Source organism: Carassius carassius, chromosome 20 (genome assembly GCF_963082965.1).
Source record: "Carassius carassius chromosome 20, fCarCar2.1, whole genome shotgun sequence".
In the NCBI taxonomy this organism is placed as follows: Eukaryota; Metazoa; Chordata; class Actinopteri; order Cypriniformes; family Cyprinidae; genus Carassius; species Carassius carassius.
Window position 1 is genome coordinate 23,998,243 of NC_081774.1, and position 19,471 is coordinate 24,017,713.

The window sequence follows — 19,471 nt, forward strand, 5'->3', positions numbered from 1 at the left end:
TTCATAACTTTTTGTTAGCATTTCATTGGTTTGGTCCAACCTGAATCAACAAACAGAACTAACAAATATTGCTACTAGTGTGATTGTGTAACCCAGGTTACCAGTAGACCGAGACAAAATTAACTTCAAATTAAACAACATAGTTACAGTATGAAAGCTGCTAACCGATCAAATATAAGGCTGTAAACTAGTTAATTATATAAAATAGAGAAATATAAAATATTGAATGTCTCCAAGGAGAACGCACTTTCTGACGGTTCAGAAAGAAGCAATGTATGCTTGAGAGTGACATTTTGAGAACGTGTATCATCTGGAACTTCCCTGGTTCTTCCAATGTGCATGTAAATGAGTTCCTTGGCCAGGTTTTTGTTTTGTCATGTGAGTGCTGTGATGTTCAGCTGATGAGTGTGATCCATTTCTGCATATGAATCATTCCTGGATTGTCTCAGCTCTTCCCGTGTGCTCATCGGTGGGGTTGGACTGGCGAGCCGCCCATTTAACGAATCCTTTGAATTCCCTGTTGAAAGAGAAACCGAAACTGAACTTGCTCATCTTTGAACGGTAGGAGTTGGATCACCCACCAATTAATTCTGAGTTACCCAGGACAGAATTGGATGACTCAATTAAGCACCTCATGAACTTTTGGGACTGATTTTATGCAGACAAAATTCTGGGATTTTTACGTTCAGAGTGAACGTAATTATTATTATTATTATTATTTATTTTTTTACTTATCAAATTTTGTTTTATTTAAATCTGTGTGATGATATAAGGATCAATGTGCAACTAGTTGATTAATTAACATTACAATCTGACAACAAGGTAAAAAAAAAAGGCAATTAGATGGTTTAAAACTAAGGAGAAATGTCAACTGACTTTAACGGGAAACAGCCATAAAATCTTAAAAGGAAGAGAGTTACCGTATTTTCCGGACTATAAGTCGCACTTTTTTTCATAGTTTGGCTGGTCCTGCGACTTATAGTTAGGTGCGACTTATTTTTCAAAATTAATTTGACATGAACCAAGAGAAATGAACCAAGAGAAAACATTACCTTCACTAGCCACGAGATGGCGCTCTATGCTGCTCAGTGCTCCTGTAGTCTACACTGAGCAGCATAGAGTGCCCTCACGCGGCTGTAGACAGTAATGTTTTCTATCGGTTCTTGGTTCTAAATAAATGCTACTTATAGTCCAGTGCAACTTATATATGTTTTTTTTCCTCGTCATGACGTATTTTACAACATTAGTCGCAAACTTCTTATTGATGACCCAAACTCTGAATTCCATCAACATGCCATTATAGAGTTTACTTATAGCTCTGCTATGAAAACACTAATGCCCCTCCTGCCTATAACAATGGTCAGTATGTCAAACCCAGACACAACTTTCATAGTGCGTGCCTTAACCTGTGTTTACCCTCAAGTAGCTAGTGACAGTGCCGCTAAGCTGTATTTGAAAGAACTACAGAATATAGCTAGTGCTAGAGGAAAGTCAATTGAATAAGCTGCAGGAGGAGTTAAAGAGGATGAAAGCTGGCTGTGATGAGCTGCTTCAGGTGATAGAGTTGAGTATCCACATACTGCAGACTCTCAAACTCGTGATAGCAGCACCACCTGCTCACTGGATGGACAGTCATCCCCAGCCAAATTACAGAAAGTGACCACAGAACAAGTCGCCCTTCCCTCAATTGAATCTGAGAAATCCCAAAACCTGTCCAAGGAAAGACCCAGCAGTAGAACTAGCCATCCTGCAGCTACAGTGTTACCCCATCCAGTACTTACAATGGACATGATTGATCAGTGTGCAAAAGGTTGTAGTTGAACACATTGTCAGAACTACAGACACTGCTACATTACAACCTGCCTCTTTCCGTCTCAGGGAAAGTTCCTAGACCAGTAAACGAGCCATACTTTGACACTTGGCGGGCAACTGTACAGTTTCTTTTAGATGATCCTACCATTTCTGATTTGTGTTGCACGTGGAGAATACTTGATAGTCTGCTCCCTCCGGCAGCTGATGTCATTAAACGTGTGAGTCCCCAGTCTTTACCTTCAGTTTACTTGGGGTTATTAGAGTCTGTTTATGGATCCGTGGAGGATGGCGATGAGCTGTTAGCAAAATTTATGACCATGGTACAGAACCCAGGGGGGAGAAGCCCTCCAGTTATTTGCAACGGTTACAAGTTAAGTTGAGGACTACTGTAAGGAGAGGTAGCATTGCGGAGAGTGAGTAAAACCGCTGTCTGATAAAGCAGTTCTTCCGTGGATGCTGGGACAATGGGTTAATTTCCAGCTTACAGCTAGAGAAGAAAAATATTTAGATACTTTCTTTTGCAGAGTTGGTAGTGCAAATTCGCACCGAAGAAGCCTCAAAAGAAGACCGAATGAGAAATCATTTTGGATTGAAAAAACAGAGTAATGCTCCCAAAATGAGAACTGCTACTCATCAAATGTCAACATACTCCCATGAGACTGTTGGTGGAGCAGCTGAAGAGGTGGATATTATGAGGGCTCAAATATCTGAAATTAATGCTCAGGTTGTTGCTATGCAAACATCAACTTAAAAGAAGTGCCAGCCTGATTCTTCCAAAAATTCTGATTTGATCCAGTTAAAGAAAGAGCTGATAGATCTACAAGTAGAAATAGAGGCCATGAGAAAATCCATTTGTGGTATAGTGCCAAAAGGAGAAACAGCAGATCGGGAAATAGCAGGACTGAAGAAGCAAGAGGCAGAGTTAAAGGCTCAGTTGTCAGCCCCGGAAATACTACAACATCGGTCAAGCAAGACGGCAAAATTCCAGCATAGGGCAAACAGAGAAGGATGAGAACAATCATCTCAGAAGTGGTTCAGTGACGTTCACTCGTCCTCGTCCTGGATACTGTTTTAGATGTGGTGAGGATGGACACCTTGTTATCAACTGTGAAAATGAACTAAACCCTTCAAAGGTGGATGAGAAGAGACGGTAGTAGAGAAAAACAAGCCCAGTGGGACCTAAAGAACCAAGCCACTACTCCTCAGTTAAACACGAGATCGTCTCTATAGCAGGGCATATGGAGACTGGAACGAAGCATCATTGCCCTAAAAGCAACCTACCAAAGGGACTAATTGGAATGAAGTGTACTGCCCAAATTTATGTTGACAAAATCAAACTGAACTGTCTTTTGGGCACTGGTTCCCAAGTGACTACAATCCCCTTCTCATTTTACAAAAAAAGACTTGTCTCATTACACCATGAAACCCCTGGAATCTTTGCTGGAAATGGAGGGAGCCAATGGACAATCCGTGCCTTACCTTGGGTACGTGGAGTTAACTTTAATGTTTCCCAAAGAGTTCCTAGAAAGATGCTGAGGTTACCACGCTAGCACTGGTGGTTCCAGATTTGGTAAATGTACCACAAGTCCTCATCTGTACAAATACCTTGGATGTACTTCACTCCAGTTATGTGCAAAAAGAGACTGTCAGCCCTAAAATAGCTTCAAAAGGATATGCAGCTGTACTGAAGACACTTAATGTGAGGCATCGACAATCATGTGCCAAAACCCTTGGGTGTGTGACATTTAAAAGGGGCAGTCCCCGAAACGGTGCCAGCAGGAAGCACTGCTGTTCTTAATGCAGCCGTCTGTCTGAATTATCTTCCAGCAGAAACATGACTGTTATAGGTCCTTCCACAATATCATCTCTGCCAGTGGGTCTTCTAGTTTATAGTGGGTTTCACGCCTTACCAGTGAAACGTTTCTTCTCCTTGCCTGTAGTAGTCAAGAATGAAACCCAGACTAACATAGTCTCTCCCAGGTCTGTGATTGCAGAAATGCATGACGTCCAGCAGGTGATGAACAAGCCATTAACAGGTGTTGTTTCTGAAACACCAGAAAGTCCTGGAAGTCCTCAGATAACTCTCGATTTTGGAGACTCCCCACTGCCCTCTGAATGGAAAGAACGGATTTCAGCCTTGTTAAACTCCATGCCTGAAGTTTTTGCTTTGAAGGAAATGGATTATGGGCACACAAACTTCACGATAAGGTGAAGCACCGAATTAAACTGAGTGATGAAACTCCTTTCAAGCATAGAGCTCGTCCCATCCACCCACAAGATACTGATGCCTTCAGGACACATCTACAGGAGTTGTTAGCAGCCGGTGTTATACGGGAGTCTGAGTCCCCATTCGTATCCCCCATTGTAGTAGTCCATAAAAAAGACAATTCGGTGAGGCTATGTATTGACTTTAGGAAGCTAAACTCTCAAACCATACGAGATGCGTACGCACTCCCAAACCTGGAAGTTTTCTCAATGTTAACTGGTTCCAAGTGGTTTTCTGTTCTCGATCTGAAATCTGGGTATTACCAGATTGAGATGGACGAAGCGGACAAGCAGAAGATAGCATTTAAATTCCCCCCCGGGTTCTGGTAGTTTAATCGTAAGCCACAAGGGATCATCAATGCGCCAAGCACATTCCAGCGGCTCATGGAGCGCTGCATGGGTGACTTAAATAGAAGCGAAGTCTTAGTCTTCATCGATGATCTTATCATCTTCTCTGAAACCCTTGATGTTGTTATATCGGAAGAGGATGGATGGAGACAAAGTGTTGAACCAGCTTGCTTTACCTGAAGATCTTCGAGGAATTGTACTTACCAGTCTTCATGATGACATGGGGCATTTGGGTCTAGAGCGAACTCTCGTTCTTCTCCATTCCAGATTCTACTGGCCGAAGATGGCGGCTGATGTGGACACAAAAATCAAAAGGTGCGAGCGCTGTGTTAGTAGGAAGACTCCTCCACAGAAAGCAGCTCCATTGGTGAATATTCAGACTCATAGGCCATTAGAACTAGTTTGTATGGATTTTCTGTCGTTTGGTCATCACAGACCATTTTACCAAGTACTCTGTTGCTATTCCTACCCGTAACCAGAAAGCACAAAAAGTTGCTAGATGCCTGTGAACGCTTTAATTGGACCCTCTTGCAGATGCTAGGCACCCTGGAGAACAAAAGCAAAGCTGATTGGAAAGATCACGTCAAACCATTGGTGCATGCTTATAACTGCACCAGGAGCGATGTAACTGGATACTCACCATATGAGCTAATGTTTGGGAGGCAATCTCGACTGCCGATTGACCTTGCTTTTGGACTTCATACTAACTTCCCATTACAGTCCCAACATTTAGCAAGGCAGGAAAAGGTTATTTTGATCGTCCCTTATTTTTTCCTTTTATTTTCTACAAGAATAAACATAACATTAATTCATAGAAATAATTTAAGCATTTAAAACCTTTTTTTTTTTTTTCAAGGCCGTGTTGCAGGGTTAATTTTTCAATGAATTTGTGCAATTTGCTTGTTGGTAATAAACATTTAAACTGTTATCCATTGTATTTTACGTTGTTGGGTTGTCACAAAACGGAATATAATACGAAAAAGTAGGTACTATCTTACAGCGGTCTCCCCCACAATGCATTGCATTACGTCACGTTGGGGAGAGAATTTACCAAAGCCTGCCTTGAGAGCATTGAGAGTGACTAGAGAGAGACGAGTAGTAGACGAGAGCGGAGATTATAGATAAATACATTATATATATATATATATATATATATAGACAGACAGATAGATATCAACCAACAGCGACCAAAACGCACTAAATCTATTTCTAGATGACAAAGACAAAGGTTACCGGTACTTATCTGACCTAACGCCATGATCACTGCCACTAGATATAAAGAAAACGTTGATTTTTCACTCGGTGCTATTCAATGACAGTAAAAAATATGTGTCGTTATTGTGCACTGCTGCTCGTAGACTAGCTCCAGTGCTCATTGCTACATTGCTAAATGATAGCAACTCATCAGGACACTTCACCAACTCTCCACTCATTCTCCTCGGACCATGCATTTAATTGGCTTTGAAGGACATCACTTCTTGGCAGTTCTTAATTTGCCCTCTCACGTCTGGCTGGTTCAAAATTAGATGGCTGCGGCCCTTCATACATGTTGGCTCTTGCCACCTCTTCCTCATCCCAGTCAGTCTCTATAGTTCTGATGCTGCGTTCCAGGCAGGTTTTTGACTTTGTACCGTTCCAGGCAAGTTACGCCAAACTTTGAGCGTAAAAAAATAATTTCGAGCAAAAGATAAGGTAAGGTTGGGCTCTCTCCATCGGTAGAAATCCAAACGTTTCCATATTCGTGATGTTGCCCATTTGAAGCTTAAGTATTATTCATGAGGTAAAATAGGCTTTGTAATTCATGCATGTTTCAGTATCGACGAAAAAAAAAAATTTTTGTTTGTATTTGATTTTTGTTGTTTTTTTGTTTGTTTTTTTTTTCTTTTTATTCTCATTCCAAATTATCAGGAAAAAAAAAACGGTAAAAGTAGTACATTATTACTATATTACTGTGCCATAGTAAATTGCATGGGCCTATTTTTTGATCAGTTGGCGAGCTATCTGCCCAATCAGGTATCTCTGTGACACAGTTCGTAGTTCTTGGGAGTATGATTCCTCTCATTCATTGCATGGCACAGTGCAGAGCGCACCTTCTCCACACAGACTGAACCTGTACTGTCTACCGGCCGCGCATTAGAGCGTGCGCGATCAGCAACATCTCTCCTATGGACACTATGACCACGTTCACCTCTGCCACCCGCATCCCTGTTGCCCAAAGGGTCGAAATGATCGCTTGTTTGTGCTTTGTGAACACTCGCTCCTTGCACAGTGGCACCATTGCGCTGCAAAGATGTACCGCGAAAAGCGCGATCATTAGACTGCCGATCGTCATTTCAAAAAGGCAAATATTCCCCCTTCAGAGTCAGAATCAGCGAACAACATTTGCAACACATCCTCATGGTACAACTTTGTATTAGCCATCTGCCGATTTTCTCTCATAAATCTCACCATTTACACTCACGATATTAAATGAATTGCTTCCGCATCAATGACATGAGCTCACTTGTATAGAGTGAAAAAGAAAAAAGTTTTGCAAGCAAAAAAAAAAATGTATTGAGGAAAATAAATTTGCTTTTTGCAAACAAAAATAAAGAATTTCAAAACATAAATGAAACCACGTGAAATCAATGATTTTACAATACATTTTCCATGGTCATATCTATTAATTTATCTGCACCGCTGCTTTTATTTTGCGTGTCAATCTAGTTTGATCTTGCGATGCCGTTTTCCCGCTTCATTTTTCTGCACGTCTCTCTTTGTGGCACTGTTTTGACGTGGGGGTGGAGTCAAGGGACAGGGGCATGTACAACATGCCTCCCTGGAAATGATCTGATCCAGGTCCTGTCATGATGAGCAGAGACTTTCGAGTGGATCGTTTTTTTTTTATTCAATAGCATTAAAACATTCATATTTTTGTTTTATTTACTTTATTAACAAATGTATATGTGTATTAGCAGCATTTGCTCAAGTTAAAGAAGTTGTTAACATGAACATCTGCTGTTTATTTCTCTCAATGTGCACACTTTTATAGCATTCAAATGTGTATTGTTTCATTTGGTTAACTGCAAGTGTTTGTTTAAAATCTCATAACATGTGGGAGGATGCCAGCGCACAGAAGCGTCGATCCACTTCAAAAAGAAATGATCTACTCGAAAGTCTCTGCTCATCATGACAGGACCTGGATCTGTGAGCTGCGTCTCGGGCCAATGACGTCACTTCCAGGGAGGCATGTTGTGCACGCCCCCGTCCCTTGACTCCGCCCCCACGTCAAAGCAGTGCCACAAAGAGAGACGTGCAGAAAAGTGAAGCGCAAAGGAAAAATGCTAATGCAAGATCAAACTAGACTGACACGCAAAAAAGCAGCGTTACAAATAAATTAATAGATATGACCGTGGAAAATATGTATTGCAAAATCATTGCTTTCACACGGTTTCATTTATATTTTGAACATCTTTTATAAAATGTCATATCATGAAACAATGAATTAGTGAAAATATTGGGCCCAGAGACATTAAGGGCAGAATTCAATCTATCTGTTCAATAGATTCAGTAGTAACAGTAAGTAAAGAAAAAAAACACGTTTGCATACTCCTGATCAGGAGGGTTCATAGATTCAGGTGTAAAGTTAATTATTTTGTCCAGAGTCCTTGTCCCTTCCGTGTGCTTTTTTTGGTATTCCCTCCATTGCTGCCTTTTGTTTTTTTTTTTTCTTGTTGTGCTTTGGAAAAACAACTGGTGTTGTTGCTGTGACGTCATTTCTGGGGAAGCAGGGGATTGCATTCCGTGGACATGATGAACAGAGCCAGAGTCAAAATCAGGGAAACATCCTTGAGTGCATGAAACTTCTCACACATTTTGACCCATTTCTACAGCAGTACAATGCTCCATCCCATGCTACCTACCTGTCTCACTCATCGCAAAATAAAATGAATTCATGTATTTCAGAAGAGGTCACAGAAAGCATCATAAAAGAAATGAGAAATTCAAAGATGTATGCTCTGATGGCAGATGAGGCAAGGGACAGGCACTCTAAACAACTGACAGTATGTGTGCGTTACGTTACATCCGAGGTGGAGACCACGCCACTGAAGTGCAGGGGTCTTCGAGCAAATTGGAGTGTATTACCTCATTTTATTATCCCCATAACCCACCTTGACAACCCAGGGATGGCCTGCCAGGCCTTGGCCTGTGTGGCAAGAGGCTTGATTGGTTCGAGCAGTGGGCCGCCTATAGGGGGCCCGATGCTCACAGTGAGTGGAAAGTTTGTGTTTTATTTTTCCCACTATAATAGTGGTTGGCTGCGTGGACGCGATCGGAGCAGGCCCTGTGTTCACAATAGGATCTTTGGTCACAAACGCACTGCGTTTGGAATCCGGAAGTAAACGGGGTGCTTGGAGGCATTACAGATGCATTTTGGGGGGTGGTCCGGCTACAGCGAGACTTGTCTTCCTACTCTTCCTCTCCCGCAGATCAGGATGACACCTGGGGCAGGGTCCAATGCTATCTTGGGTCGGGGTCCCTGGCATTCAAGGAACTGGTAGGGCCTGGCCTAGCGGGAACGCTGGCGAGGCTAGGGCTTAGGCGCTATGGGAGCACCTGGCAGCGCAGTCTTTGAGGGATGCTGAGTTGGCACATTTTTGGGATGACTAGGAGCAGCTGTTGAGCTGGAGTGCTTTGGCAGGAAGAGTCGCATTGCCTGGATGACTTCTGAGCAGTGGTAAATCGTTCAGCAAAGCCCTCAACTGGAGGCCACTAGGGAAAACTGGGGAGTTGAGGAAGGGAACCTTGTCTGTGCTGTCATCTTGGTGGCGTGAAGAAGATGCACTGAGGCGAGCAGAGTAGGGCGCACACCAATTCTTGGTGATCTTCATTCCATTATTCCAATTCCAAAGAAGCGTCTCCATCCTGTTTCAATGACTACCGTCCATTTACACGTACCCCTGTTCTCATGAAGCTTTGAATGGACTCATACAAACTGAGAAGAGCCAGAGCCCTGGCCTCCATCATGTGCACCTTGTGAGGCACCATCGAGAGCATCCTGCTTAGCTGCATCACTGTGTGGTATGGTGCCTGCAATGTGGGAAACACAGAAGACCCTTCAACGCATAGTAAGAGCAGCCAAGAAGATCGTTGGTGTCTCTCTCCCCTCCCTCCAGGACATTTACAGAACCTGTCTCACCCCTGAAGCCATCTGCATCGCAAATGATCCCACCCACCCATCACACAGCTTCTTCAGTCTTCTGAAGCTGGGCTGTGCAGATTGAAAGGGGGCGGGGTCGACGTACAAGCCCGAAAGCTTAACTCTCCAAATGAGACCATGTCACTCGCAGCCGCAGAGGGATGCAAATCTGGGAGGTAGAAGTGGACAGGAGAACCATCTCTGTGTGGAGAGAGTGAGGCACGTGGGGTCTCAGCCGGCGTGGGCACACTCTTCGCCAAGTGCCGAGTTCCTCTGCCCTGCTACTTTTTGCTCACAGGGTCCTGGGAGGAAAAGGGGAAGGGCGTGAGGGGCAGAGTCGCTTTCTGAAAAGAAAGCTTTCCACAAGTGCGGAGGGGCAAGACTTATCTCCTCACAATGAGGACATTCTGTTTCAGTGAGCGCAGCTTCAGCGTGGGTGTAGCCCAAGCATGAAACACACTCACACACCGTCATTGGAGTGACAGAAATGGTGCGGCATTTGAAACAACACTAGAAATTTGTTCTTTGAAATTTGCTCTTTTAATTCGCTGGATGGCGGCAGGGAACTGGAGATGTCACTGCTTCTGGCACGAAGGCGGCGAGAAGCTGCGAGAATGGCCGAGCAGGAAAGAGGTCTCTCATTCCACTGCAAGGCTTGACCACTGCGAAGGCTTTCTCAGTCTCGTAGAGCAAAGATCTGTAGTTGTCGCTAAAGGAGAATAATCTGAGGATCCTATGGCGATGTGACACATTTATAGCCGGATGCCCCCGCCCATTCTGGCTGGCTTTGGCGGGCTTTACTGCCATAGGCTCGTGCAGCTCCCCTGCCAAGTCATTGGTTAGTTTTATATTAAATGCATGGACCAATGGCCATGCAGTTACACTGTATTACTAAAAAAAGGCTACAGTCATCTGAGATTTTGACATTTTGACAGAGCGCCTTGATCCATATATAAGGCGCTCTGGATTATAAGGCACACTGTCGTTTTTTGAGAAAATGAAAGGTTTTTAAGTGTGCCTTATAGTGCGGAAAATATGGTATACGGTATAATTCAATGTTTCAAACAGATGAAGACATTATAGTACTATATCTCAGCTCTCCCCTAAACATGCATGTGTTCAGATATTCGGTAGCCCAACACTGAATATTAAATTGTGGTCATTGTGTTTTGGTCAATTAAAAAAAAAAAAAAAAAAAAAATTCTCTAATCTAGTGCTAGTCAACCAGATTTTAAACTTGAATGAAGCCTGATTAAAAAAAAAAAAAAAGTTCATAAATGTCATAATATAGTGTGATATTATCTCCCTTTTACATTAAATTAAACCAATATAAAAGGTTTTTATAAAATAAAATTAACTTAAGTGAAAAATTATGCCTCCAATCTTCAGTCACTGGTCAGTCGTGCAGCTCCAGATTTTAAAGTTGAATGAAGCTCACACAATCCCATAATGCCCATCAAAAGTAAGTTATTAAAAAAATCATGAGCTACAGTAACAACAACACCTTTTTGCAAGCAGTTCTACCAGAAAGACTACGAAGCATACATTTGACAACTCAGCAAGCATAATTATAAATTTCTTTGGCGGAAGGCCCCGTCCATGGACCGTACAGAAATAGCCACGATAGGCCAGACGCAGACAGCCACGATAGGCAGACACAGACAGGCCTTGATAGACCGTACAGAAATAGCCACGATAGGCCAGATGCAGACAGGCCTCGATAGACCGTACAGAAATAGCCACGATAGGCAGACAAAGACAGGCCTCGATAGACCATACAGAAATAGCCACGATAGGCCAGACGCAGACAGCCACGATAGACCATACAGAAATAGCCACAATAGGTCAGACATAGGCAGTCCTCAATAGACCATACAGTTTTTTTTTTTTATATATATATACCGCTAGTAACACCACCACCAGTAATTGCATGAATTTACCTGATTTGTTACAGGAGAGCTTGCTGAGCTTCGAGAATGGTCAGGTCTGATGTATGATTCGAATGCTGAGGAAGACCATCTGCCCATGATCTTAATAGCTGACGTAGCGATTCCTCGTTCAGCTGCTGAAGTAGCTGGCCCAATTCTGAATAATGGCTGATATAGAGAGAGGGGGATAGACTGCAGCTTTTGAGAACAGTGGTTAGTGAGTTCTAAAACAGGCCTTGGAAAGGGGTACTCCGTTAGGTAAAGTAAAGAGCGGTTAGTTTTTAGAAGTTCTAGGCCGGATTTTAAGGAATTTCACTGTGGCTGAGAAGGGACAGAAATTATTATTGATTTTTGAAATTGTTAAGGTAGCACCAGAACCTTGCGCATCAGTTTGGAGTGCTTAAGGAAGAGTGTGAAGAATTTAGGTCCGAATCGTAGATCTGAAAAGGAAATGCCACGAGCAGGATCAAATTAATTAGTTTCTGAAGTGAATTCCCCTGGACGCATAAACCTGTAGAAGGCAGATAAAACACTGCCTCGAGAAGAATATTGAGGTACTTAGAAGGCCATAGCGGATGGAAGTAATTAATTTTTGCAATATGGGCAGGGTAATAGGCAGGCATTTGTCTTTAATTTTGTTGGGAGATTTAGCTAACCCCTTAAGTAGTAATCGAACGGAATATTCAGAAAAGGCTTTGAAAATTAGGATTATAAAATTTAGCGTAGAATTGGATGCCGGCAAGGAGTCTGCGAATAGAGAAATTTTAAGATTGCAATTTTTAAAATTAAAGACGAGAAAGGAGCAAACGGTCGAAATTAGAATAGGAAAAACAGAAATTTGGAAGGAAAAACATTAGAAAAGCAGACCATGTAGACGTGTAGGCTTTGAGTGTAGAGGGAGCGACGCCTTTAGAAATGTGATTTCTAACTGACGTAAGCAGGTCATTTAGTTTAGTATTATGTCTGCTAACGGAGGGCAGATTAAAGGATCCGGGTTTGCTGAGGGGCACAGCTGTCTGAAAGTCTGAAAGTGTAATGTGAAGGCCGCAACAGCCAAGTAAGACTGAAGTCGATGGTATGAGAGACAGAATGAACCAACACCAGTAGATGCGCGAAATAAACAAGCCTTGATTGCAGCTTAAAGTCTGCATAAAATCGAAATTGACTTAAACTTACTAGTACACATTGCTAATCTTGATGTAAACAATTAATCATTGTTTGTCTTCGTAATCTTTATCGAAATCGGAACATTTCCACTCTGTAATGCATAGTTTTTCTGATGACATCAGTTTGACAGCATGTGCAGAACCTCCTTAACACACCCCTCCAGCCGTTAGTTTGCTATGAGTGAGACGAAGACCAGGAGCGCAAACAAACCATGCCCTCTAATTAATATTCGGTTTAAACTGGATATATGTCACTACTCTGAAATAAAGTCAGCAGCAACTTCCGTGTCACGTGGACTTAAGATACCTGCTGAGCATTGAGCCGAATCTTACCTAAGACTCAAATGAAAGGGTCCATGTACACATCAGCTTGATAGATCCAGTGTTCATAATAGCGCTAGTCCAAGAGTAAGCCGTGTAAAGATGAGGTGAGAGCAGCGGTTCTCTGCATCTGCAGCCATAGAATCCCATTCCAGTACGAAGCATTCAGGAATAGACGCAAATGAAACAATGACTGAACAAACAAGGATTAAAGCATAGGATTAAAACAACAAATCTTAAGTGTGCTAGACGAAGCATATATTTACAGAAATGCGAACAATCCTTATCAGTATAAAAGATTGTTGCTTTTATTACAAGCCTTAAAAATGCCTCATTACGATGGAGTTATTCAAAACATTGCATGCACTATGTTCAACATCTTAAGCACGAAATGCCCAGTGCTTTATCTTGAACGTGTGAGTATATAACCTTGCAGAGAATAAAATTAATGCCCTAGCGCCACAAGTGCATAGAACAAAAAATGATACTTATAATGCTGTAGACTGATGAAGTGATGGAGGCGAGATGCCAAAAGAGACCGGCAGCCTTGATTCTGTCTGCTGGTCCAGAGAGACTTCATTTGTGCAGGTTCACGTGAGCGTACAGATGAAATATTTGTTGATTGAGACCAAAGTCCTTTCAGGTGTTGAGACCCAAGCAGCACTGACGCGACATCTCGGAAAGCACTGGCGTTGCCAAGACCATTTTTTTTTTTTTTTTTTTTTGCTGCGGGTTGCTATTCCTGTCCGGGTTTTGAGGTGACCCCAATAATGTCATATATAGCCCCTAGAAAGTGAATTCTACCGAGAAACCCCTTTTGAAATGCGATTGGGCTATTTTCAGTAGTAACTGGCTGTTTTGAGAAAACCTGGCAACCCTGGAAAGCACACGGAACTCCGCCAATGTTTCGCATCCTCTGCCGAGAAAAGCTGAACGTTTGTATATCATCGAACACGAACGACCGCAGATAATCACCGCGACACGGAGCAAAGCCAACGATCCTGTGTGCATCTTAGAGGAACGTCAAACTCGCGATAGTTTGCAGGGCACAAACTTACCTATAGCGAGTAATAAACGCGACAGCTTGAGCAAGGAACAATCGCGTCGGAATCTGCGTTTATCACGTCGGCATCTGCAAACTCAAACATGTGTAAGTACGATCTTTTATACCGAAGTATAAAGACGTGATTGGATAATGATGAAGGTAATTAGTGACGAAGTAATTGAGTCTTCCTAGCAGAACTTAGGCTAAAGCTTTCATTTCTATGGGCTACCATAGACTCACAACCAGAAGAAGAAGAAAAGTGTTTCTTTAGCACCAAATGAACATATTAGAATGATTTCTAAAGGATTATGTGACACTTAAAAACAGTAGCTTTGTCATTACATTAAAAACCTTTTTAGAATCTATTCAAATTAAAAAGTTATTGTCAATTGTAGTAATATTTCACTATTTCAGTTTGTATTGTATTTTGAGCATAAAATACTTTAAAAATATTTGAAAATGTAATTATTCTATGCTTTTGTACATTAAAGTAAGGTACTGAAAGTAAAACGGAAAATAGCTGTTAGCAATCACATTTATATTGCTTGAATGTTTTTTTTTTTTTGCTCCCTTAGCCCTTGTCACAACACAATCTGTCAAACATGGAAGTGCATTCAACATTTCTGGACCAAGTTCAGATAGAGCCATGCAAAGGACTGGAAAGGTAAGTCATTTGTTTGAAAGGATATATAATATGCTCACTTAAGACAATAAAATCAGTAGTTCATATTCATGACGGTTGTGAATGAAAATTTTACTTTTAAAAGTAAGCATTTGCTGGCGCCAATAGCCTCGTGGGCAGCATATAGCACCGTAGCGCCTTAGGCATCCCGAGTTCGGCTCCTGGCTAGTGGGCCTTTCCAGCCCCGCCCCCTACTCTCTCTCTCTCCCACTTTGCGTCCTGTCTAAATACTGTTTTGTCTTAATAAAAAGTAAAAAATTGCAAAATAAATTTTTTTATACTCAATTTAATAATGAGTAAACGCATCTACAATAGTGAACTTGCACTGTGCTGCCATTTGAATTTTGAACAGAGTGGATAAACCAGGGTTCCCACGGGTCATGGAATTTTAAAAGGTCTATTCCAGACATTGAAAGTCAGGGAATTTTATATAAAAGGTTTTTTTTTGTTTGTTTGTTTGTCCAAGTCATTGAATATTATGGATGTGCATTTGGCATCTGTATTTATTTATTGATTTATTTATTTATTTATTTATTTCTCATTGTTACACATATTTTACCTATTGTTATGGTTAGGCTATAGGACTTGTCAATAAGGAGTGCTCGGGACAGTTGACTGATTCGTCACTTGCACGATCAGCCACTGCTGCATCATCACAAAAGTTTATAATTTGCATCTTGTTCATTTAAAAACTCGGGCTCGAAAGACAAATACATTCACTATTAAAAGTAGACAACAGAAAAACAAAAAAACTAAATGTGAAGAAATGAATGAATGACAAACAAAATCCTTCAAAGCGTTTAATCCATGAAAGCTTAAAAACCATACATTTCTGTAGAAAAAAAAAAAAAATATATATATATATATATATATATATATATATATACATACAGAGCTGGGTAGTAACGGATTACATGTAATCTGGATTACGTAATCAGATTCCAAAACTCAAGTACTTGTAATTAGAGTAAACTACTTTTTAAAATTCTCGTAATCAGACTACTGTTACTTTTTTATGGATTATATGATTACATATTCATTACACAATGGTAATAAGTCGTTCACAAATCATTGATTCTCCTAAGTTTCTTTTTTTTTTTTTACGTTTATATTTTTTCCTAATAAACCTGCCGTTCGTGATTCTTCAAGTTTTTCCGGCGGAGAGGGGGAGGGGTGTCAGAATCAAGCTCAGAAGAAATCAGCAAGATATTGGAATATGGAGGGGAACGCAGCCTTTAATCACTGGATGTTCAGACATCATTTAATTTTTTTTTTAAAGACATGGAAAAATGTCACTATTCAGTGTAAACTCTGCCTACCATGGATTAATTTGCTGTCAATGGAAATCTTTGACCTACCAAAGTTATTGCTGGGAATTTCATGTCCTTTAATATATTTTTGTAATGTTGATATTTCTTCATTGTTACTACCTTATGCACTTCAAGTGTTTTGAGATTAAATATTTGACCTGGAAATGGTCTTTATATATTAGTCAGGGCTCGACATTAACGCTTGTCCGGGACAAGTGGATTTTGTGAAGGGGCAAGTGAAAAAGAATTTTACTTGCCCGACCGGACAAGTAACCTGATCAAAATTTTAATAACAAAAAATAACTAGGGCATCACTGAAACTTTGAAGAGAATGATTCTGATTTTATTACTTTCAGTGTAAACGGTGACTAATAACAGGTAATGTATTGACAGTACCAAGGTCGAGTCAGTTGAGGCTCGTGCAGTCTGTCTGACTCGCGGAGAAATAAAAACTATAAGAACAGCACACACAAAGAAACAAACAATGCGATACAAAAAATATAAATATTCTGTATAATATGTGCAACATCACACGACCAGGATTTATGTTTTTCCGACTTTCAGCTCGATTGCAAATGTGCTATTGATTTTATACTTCAGTTAAATAAACAAGTAATATTAACTGACTTACATTTAAGAGACATTGTGGATTTTTACTTAATTTCAGACAAAAATAATTCTAAGCAAAGCCAAAGCAGAACAGTCGTGCATCTCCGAGCAACAGTCTTTTGTTACTAAATGATTCATTTTTAAATGAGTCAATGATTCAGTGAGCCATTTATAAAACGGTTACCTCCTTCATTTATTGAATGAATCAGCCATTTGAATGAATCGGTTGAATCAATGATTCACTCATTAAGACAGTGACTTGTCACCCCCTACTGGTGGTTTAATATCATATTTAAAAGTATCATTGCATTTTTCCAACATTTCATATTTTGTATGTCAAAAAAGTAAAACATTAATCTAATAACATAATTTATTCATTTGGACAGATGGAGTTTGTTGATACTGATTTCATTTTAATAATAATAACAACCTTAATGTCTTATTATTCTAACGTAATGTATTGATCACAATTTAGAATTCAACGTATATGTAGACATCTACATTTAATCAGTTTAGGAAAATATTTTTCTTTATAAAGTTAAAGTGTAACAGCAATCAATTTAAGGCAAATATCAAAAAATATACTGATTAAAGTAATACCTGATAGAGCACTGATGAGACCGTTTCAGAATAAATTACATTTGTGCCAAAAAAACAAACAATTTTTTTTTCCCTGGACAAGTATACTTTTTTACTCGGACAAATGAATGATTGATTTACTTGTCCGAAGAACAAGCTCGTGTAAAAGCTTAATGTGGAGCCCTGCATTAGCAATGTTATTGCTGTGATTTTCATCCTCTTTAATATTCATTTTTGTAATGTTGTTATTGTTTGTCTTTTCCTCGTTGTTACTTTGCACTTCAAATGGTTTGAGATGGATAGAAATGTCATCGCTGAGTGAGTTTAGTCTTTTTCAAAATTCATGTTCGCAGTGTAGCTATAATGTTTGATGTTTTTTCATTGATACAGTCTTATTCACTTTTAGTGTTTTTTTTTTTTTTATTGGATTAAATATTGTACTTAATTATAAGTAAATATGCTTTAAAATCATAAGATGTGATGTGTTACTAGCAAACTCTTACAGCAAGGTAAATTAGTGTTAGTATTTTCTAAGTATTAACTGTCCATATATTGCACTTGACAAATAAGCTATTGTGTACGGTGGCCCGAGAAGTGCAAAACAAATCACAATTACAAAACAAAATAACAAATCCAAAAACTCAACGACAATTCAGAAAACAAAATGACAATTCAGAAAACAAAATGACAATTCAGAAAACACAACGACAATTCAGAAAACACAACGACAATTCATACAAAACGGAAAAGGTAGGTATATTTTGAGAACGACATACTTATCGCTGATTGGATGAGACACCTGTCAATCAAAAATAAATTGTGATCAACTTTGTTGAAATCTAATGTTGAATTTTGCTAAAATGGAACACATTAAACGCTACTTTGAAGAAGGACATTCATATGACGTGATTGTGGACATGCTGGTGACATACCACGACATTAGAATGAGCTTGCGCTCTTTAAAAACGCACCTGAAGAATAATGGTATGTTCAGAAGAAAGAACTATTCGCCCATAGACGAAGTAAGGAATGCTATTAGAGCAGAGCTGCGTGGACCAGGACAGTTGTTCGGCTACCGGACAATGTGGTTAGTACAATTCAGAAAACACAACGACAATTCAGAAAACAAAATAACGATTCAGAAAACACAACGACAATTCAGAAAACACAACGACAATTCAGAAAACAAAATAACAATTCAGAAAACACAAAGACAATTCAGAAAACATAGAAGTACTAACCACATTGTCCGGTAGCCGAACAACTGTCCTGGTCCACGCAGCTCTGCTCTAATAGCATTCCTTACTTCGTCTATGGGCGAATAGTTCTTTCTTCTGAACATACCATTATTCTTCAGGTGCGTTTTTAAAGAGCGCAAGCTCATTTTAATGTCGTGGCATGTCGCCAGCATGTCCACAATCACGTCATATGAATGTCCTTCTTCAAAGTAGCGTTTAATGTGTTCCATTTTAGCAAAATTCAACATTAGATTTCAACAAAGTTGATCACAATTTATTTTTGATTGACAGGTGTCTCATCCAATCAGCAATAAGTATGTCGTTCTCAAAATATACCTACCTTTTCCGTTTTGTATGAATTGTCGTTGTGTTTTCTGAATTGTTATTTTGTTTTCTGAATTGTCGTTGTGTTTTCTGAATTGCCGTTGTGTTTTCTGAATTGTTATTTTGTTTTCTGAATTGTCGTTGTGTTTTCTGAATCGTTATTTTGTTTTCTGAATTGTCGTTGTGTTTTCTGAATTGTTATTTTGTTTTCTGAATTGTCGTTGTGTTTTTTGAATTGTTATTTTGTTTTCTGAATTGTCGTTGTGTTTTTGGATTTGTTATTTTGTTTTTGTAATTGTGATTTGTTTTGCACTTCTCGGCCACCGTAATTGTGGCTTTTTTTGCTGAATATTTTATATATTTAAATATATTTTTAAAAAAGTACAAGATTAGGCTAACTGAATATATGTGATATCAAATAAGGGTTAGCAAAAATGTAATCTAAATGTAATCCAAAAGTAATCAGATTACGTTACCAAAAATGTGTAATCTAAGAGATTATATTACTGATTACAATTTTTTTCATGTAATCTGTAATCAGTAACTGATTACAATTCATAAGTAATCTACCCAGCTCTGTATATATATATATATATATGTATGTGTGTGTGTGTGTGTGTGTGTGTGTGTGTGTGTGTGTTTAACTTGGTTTTGTACTAAAAACG

The 19,471-nt window shown here is 39.8% G+C and overlaps 1 protein-coding gene across 2 annotated transcripts in view; it reads left to right on the forward strand.

Moving 5' to 3' along the window:
- dis3l2 (DIS3 like 3'-5' exoribonuclease 2) overlaps nucleotides 1-19,471 on the forward strand; it is a 139,860-nt gene that overhangs the window by 60,514 nt on the left and 59,875 nt on the right. For both annotated transcript variants that reach the window (XM_059502248.1, XM_059502247.1), the window contains exon 7: nucleotides 14,640-14,728. In XM_059502248.1, coding sequence (XP_059358231.1) covers nucleotides 14,640-14,728 — 89 coding nt within the window. The remainder of the gene's footprint in view (nucleotides 1-14,639; nucleotides 14,729-19,471) is intronic.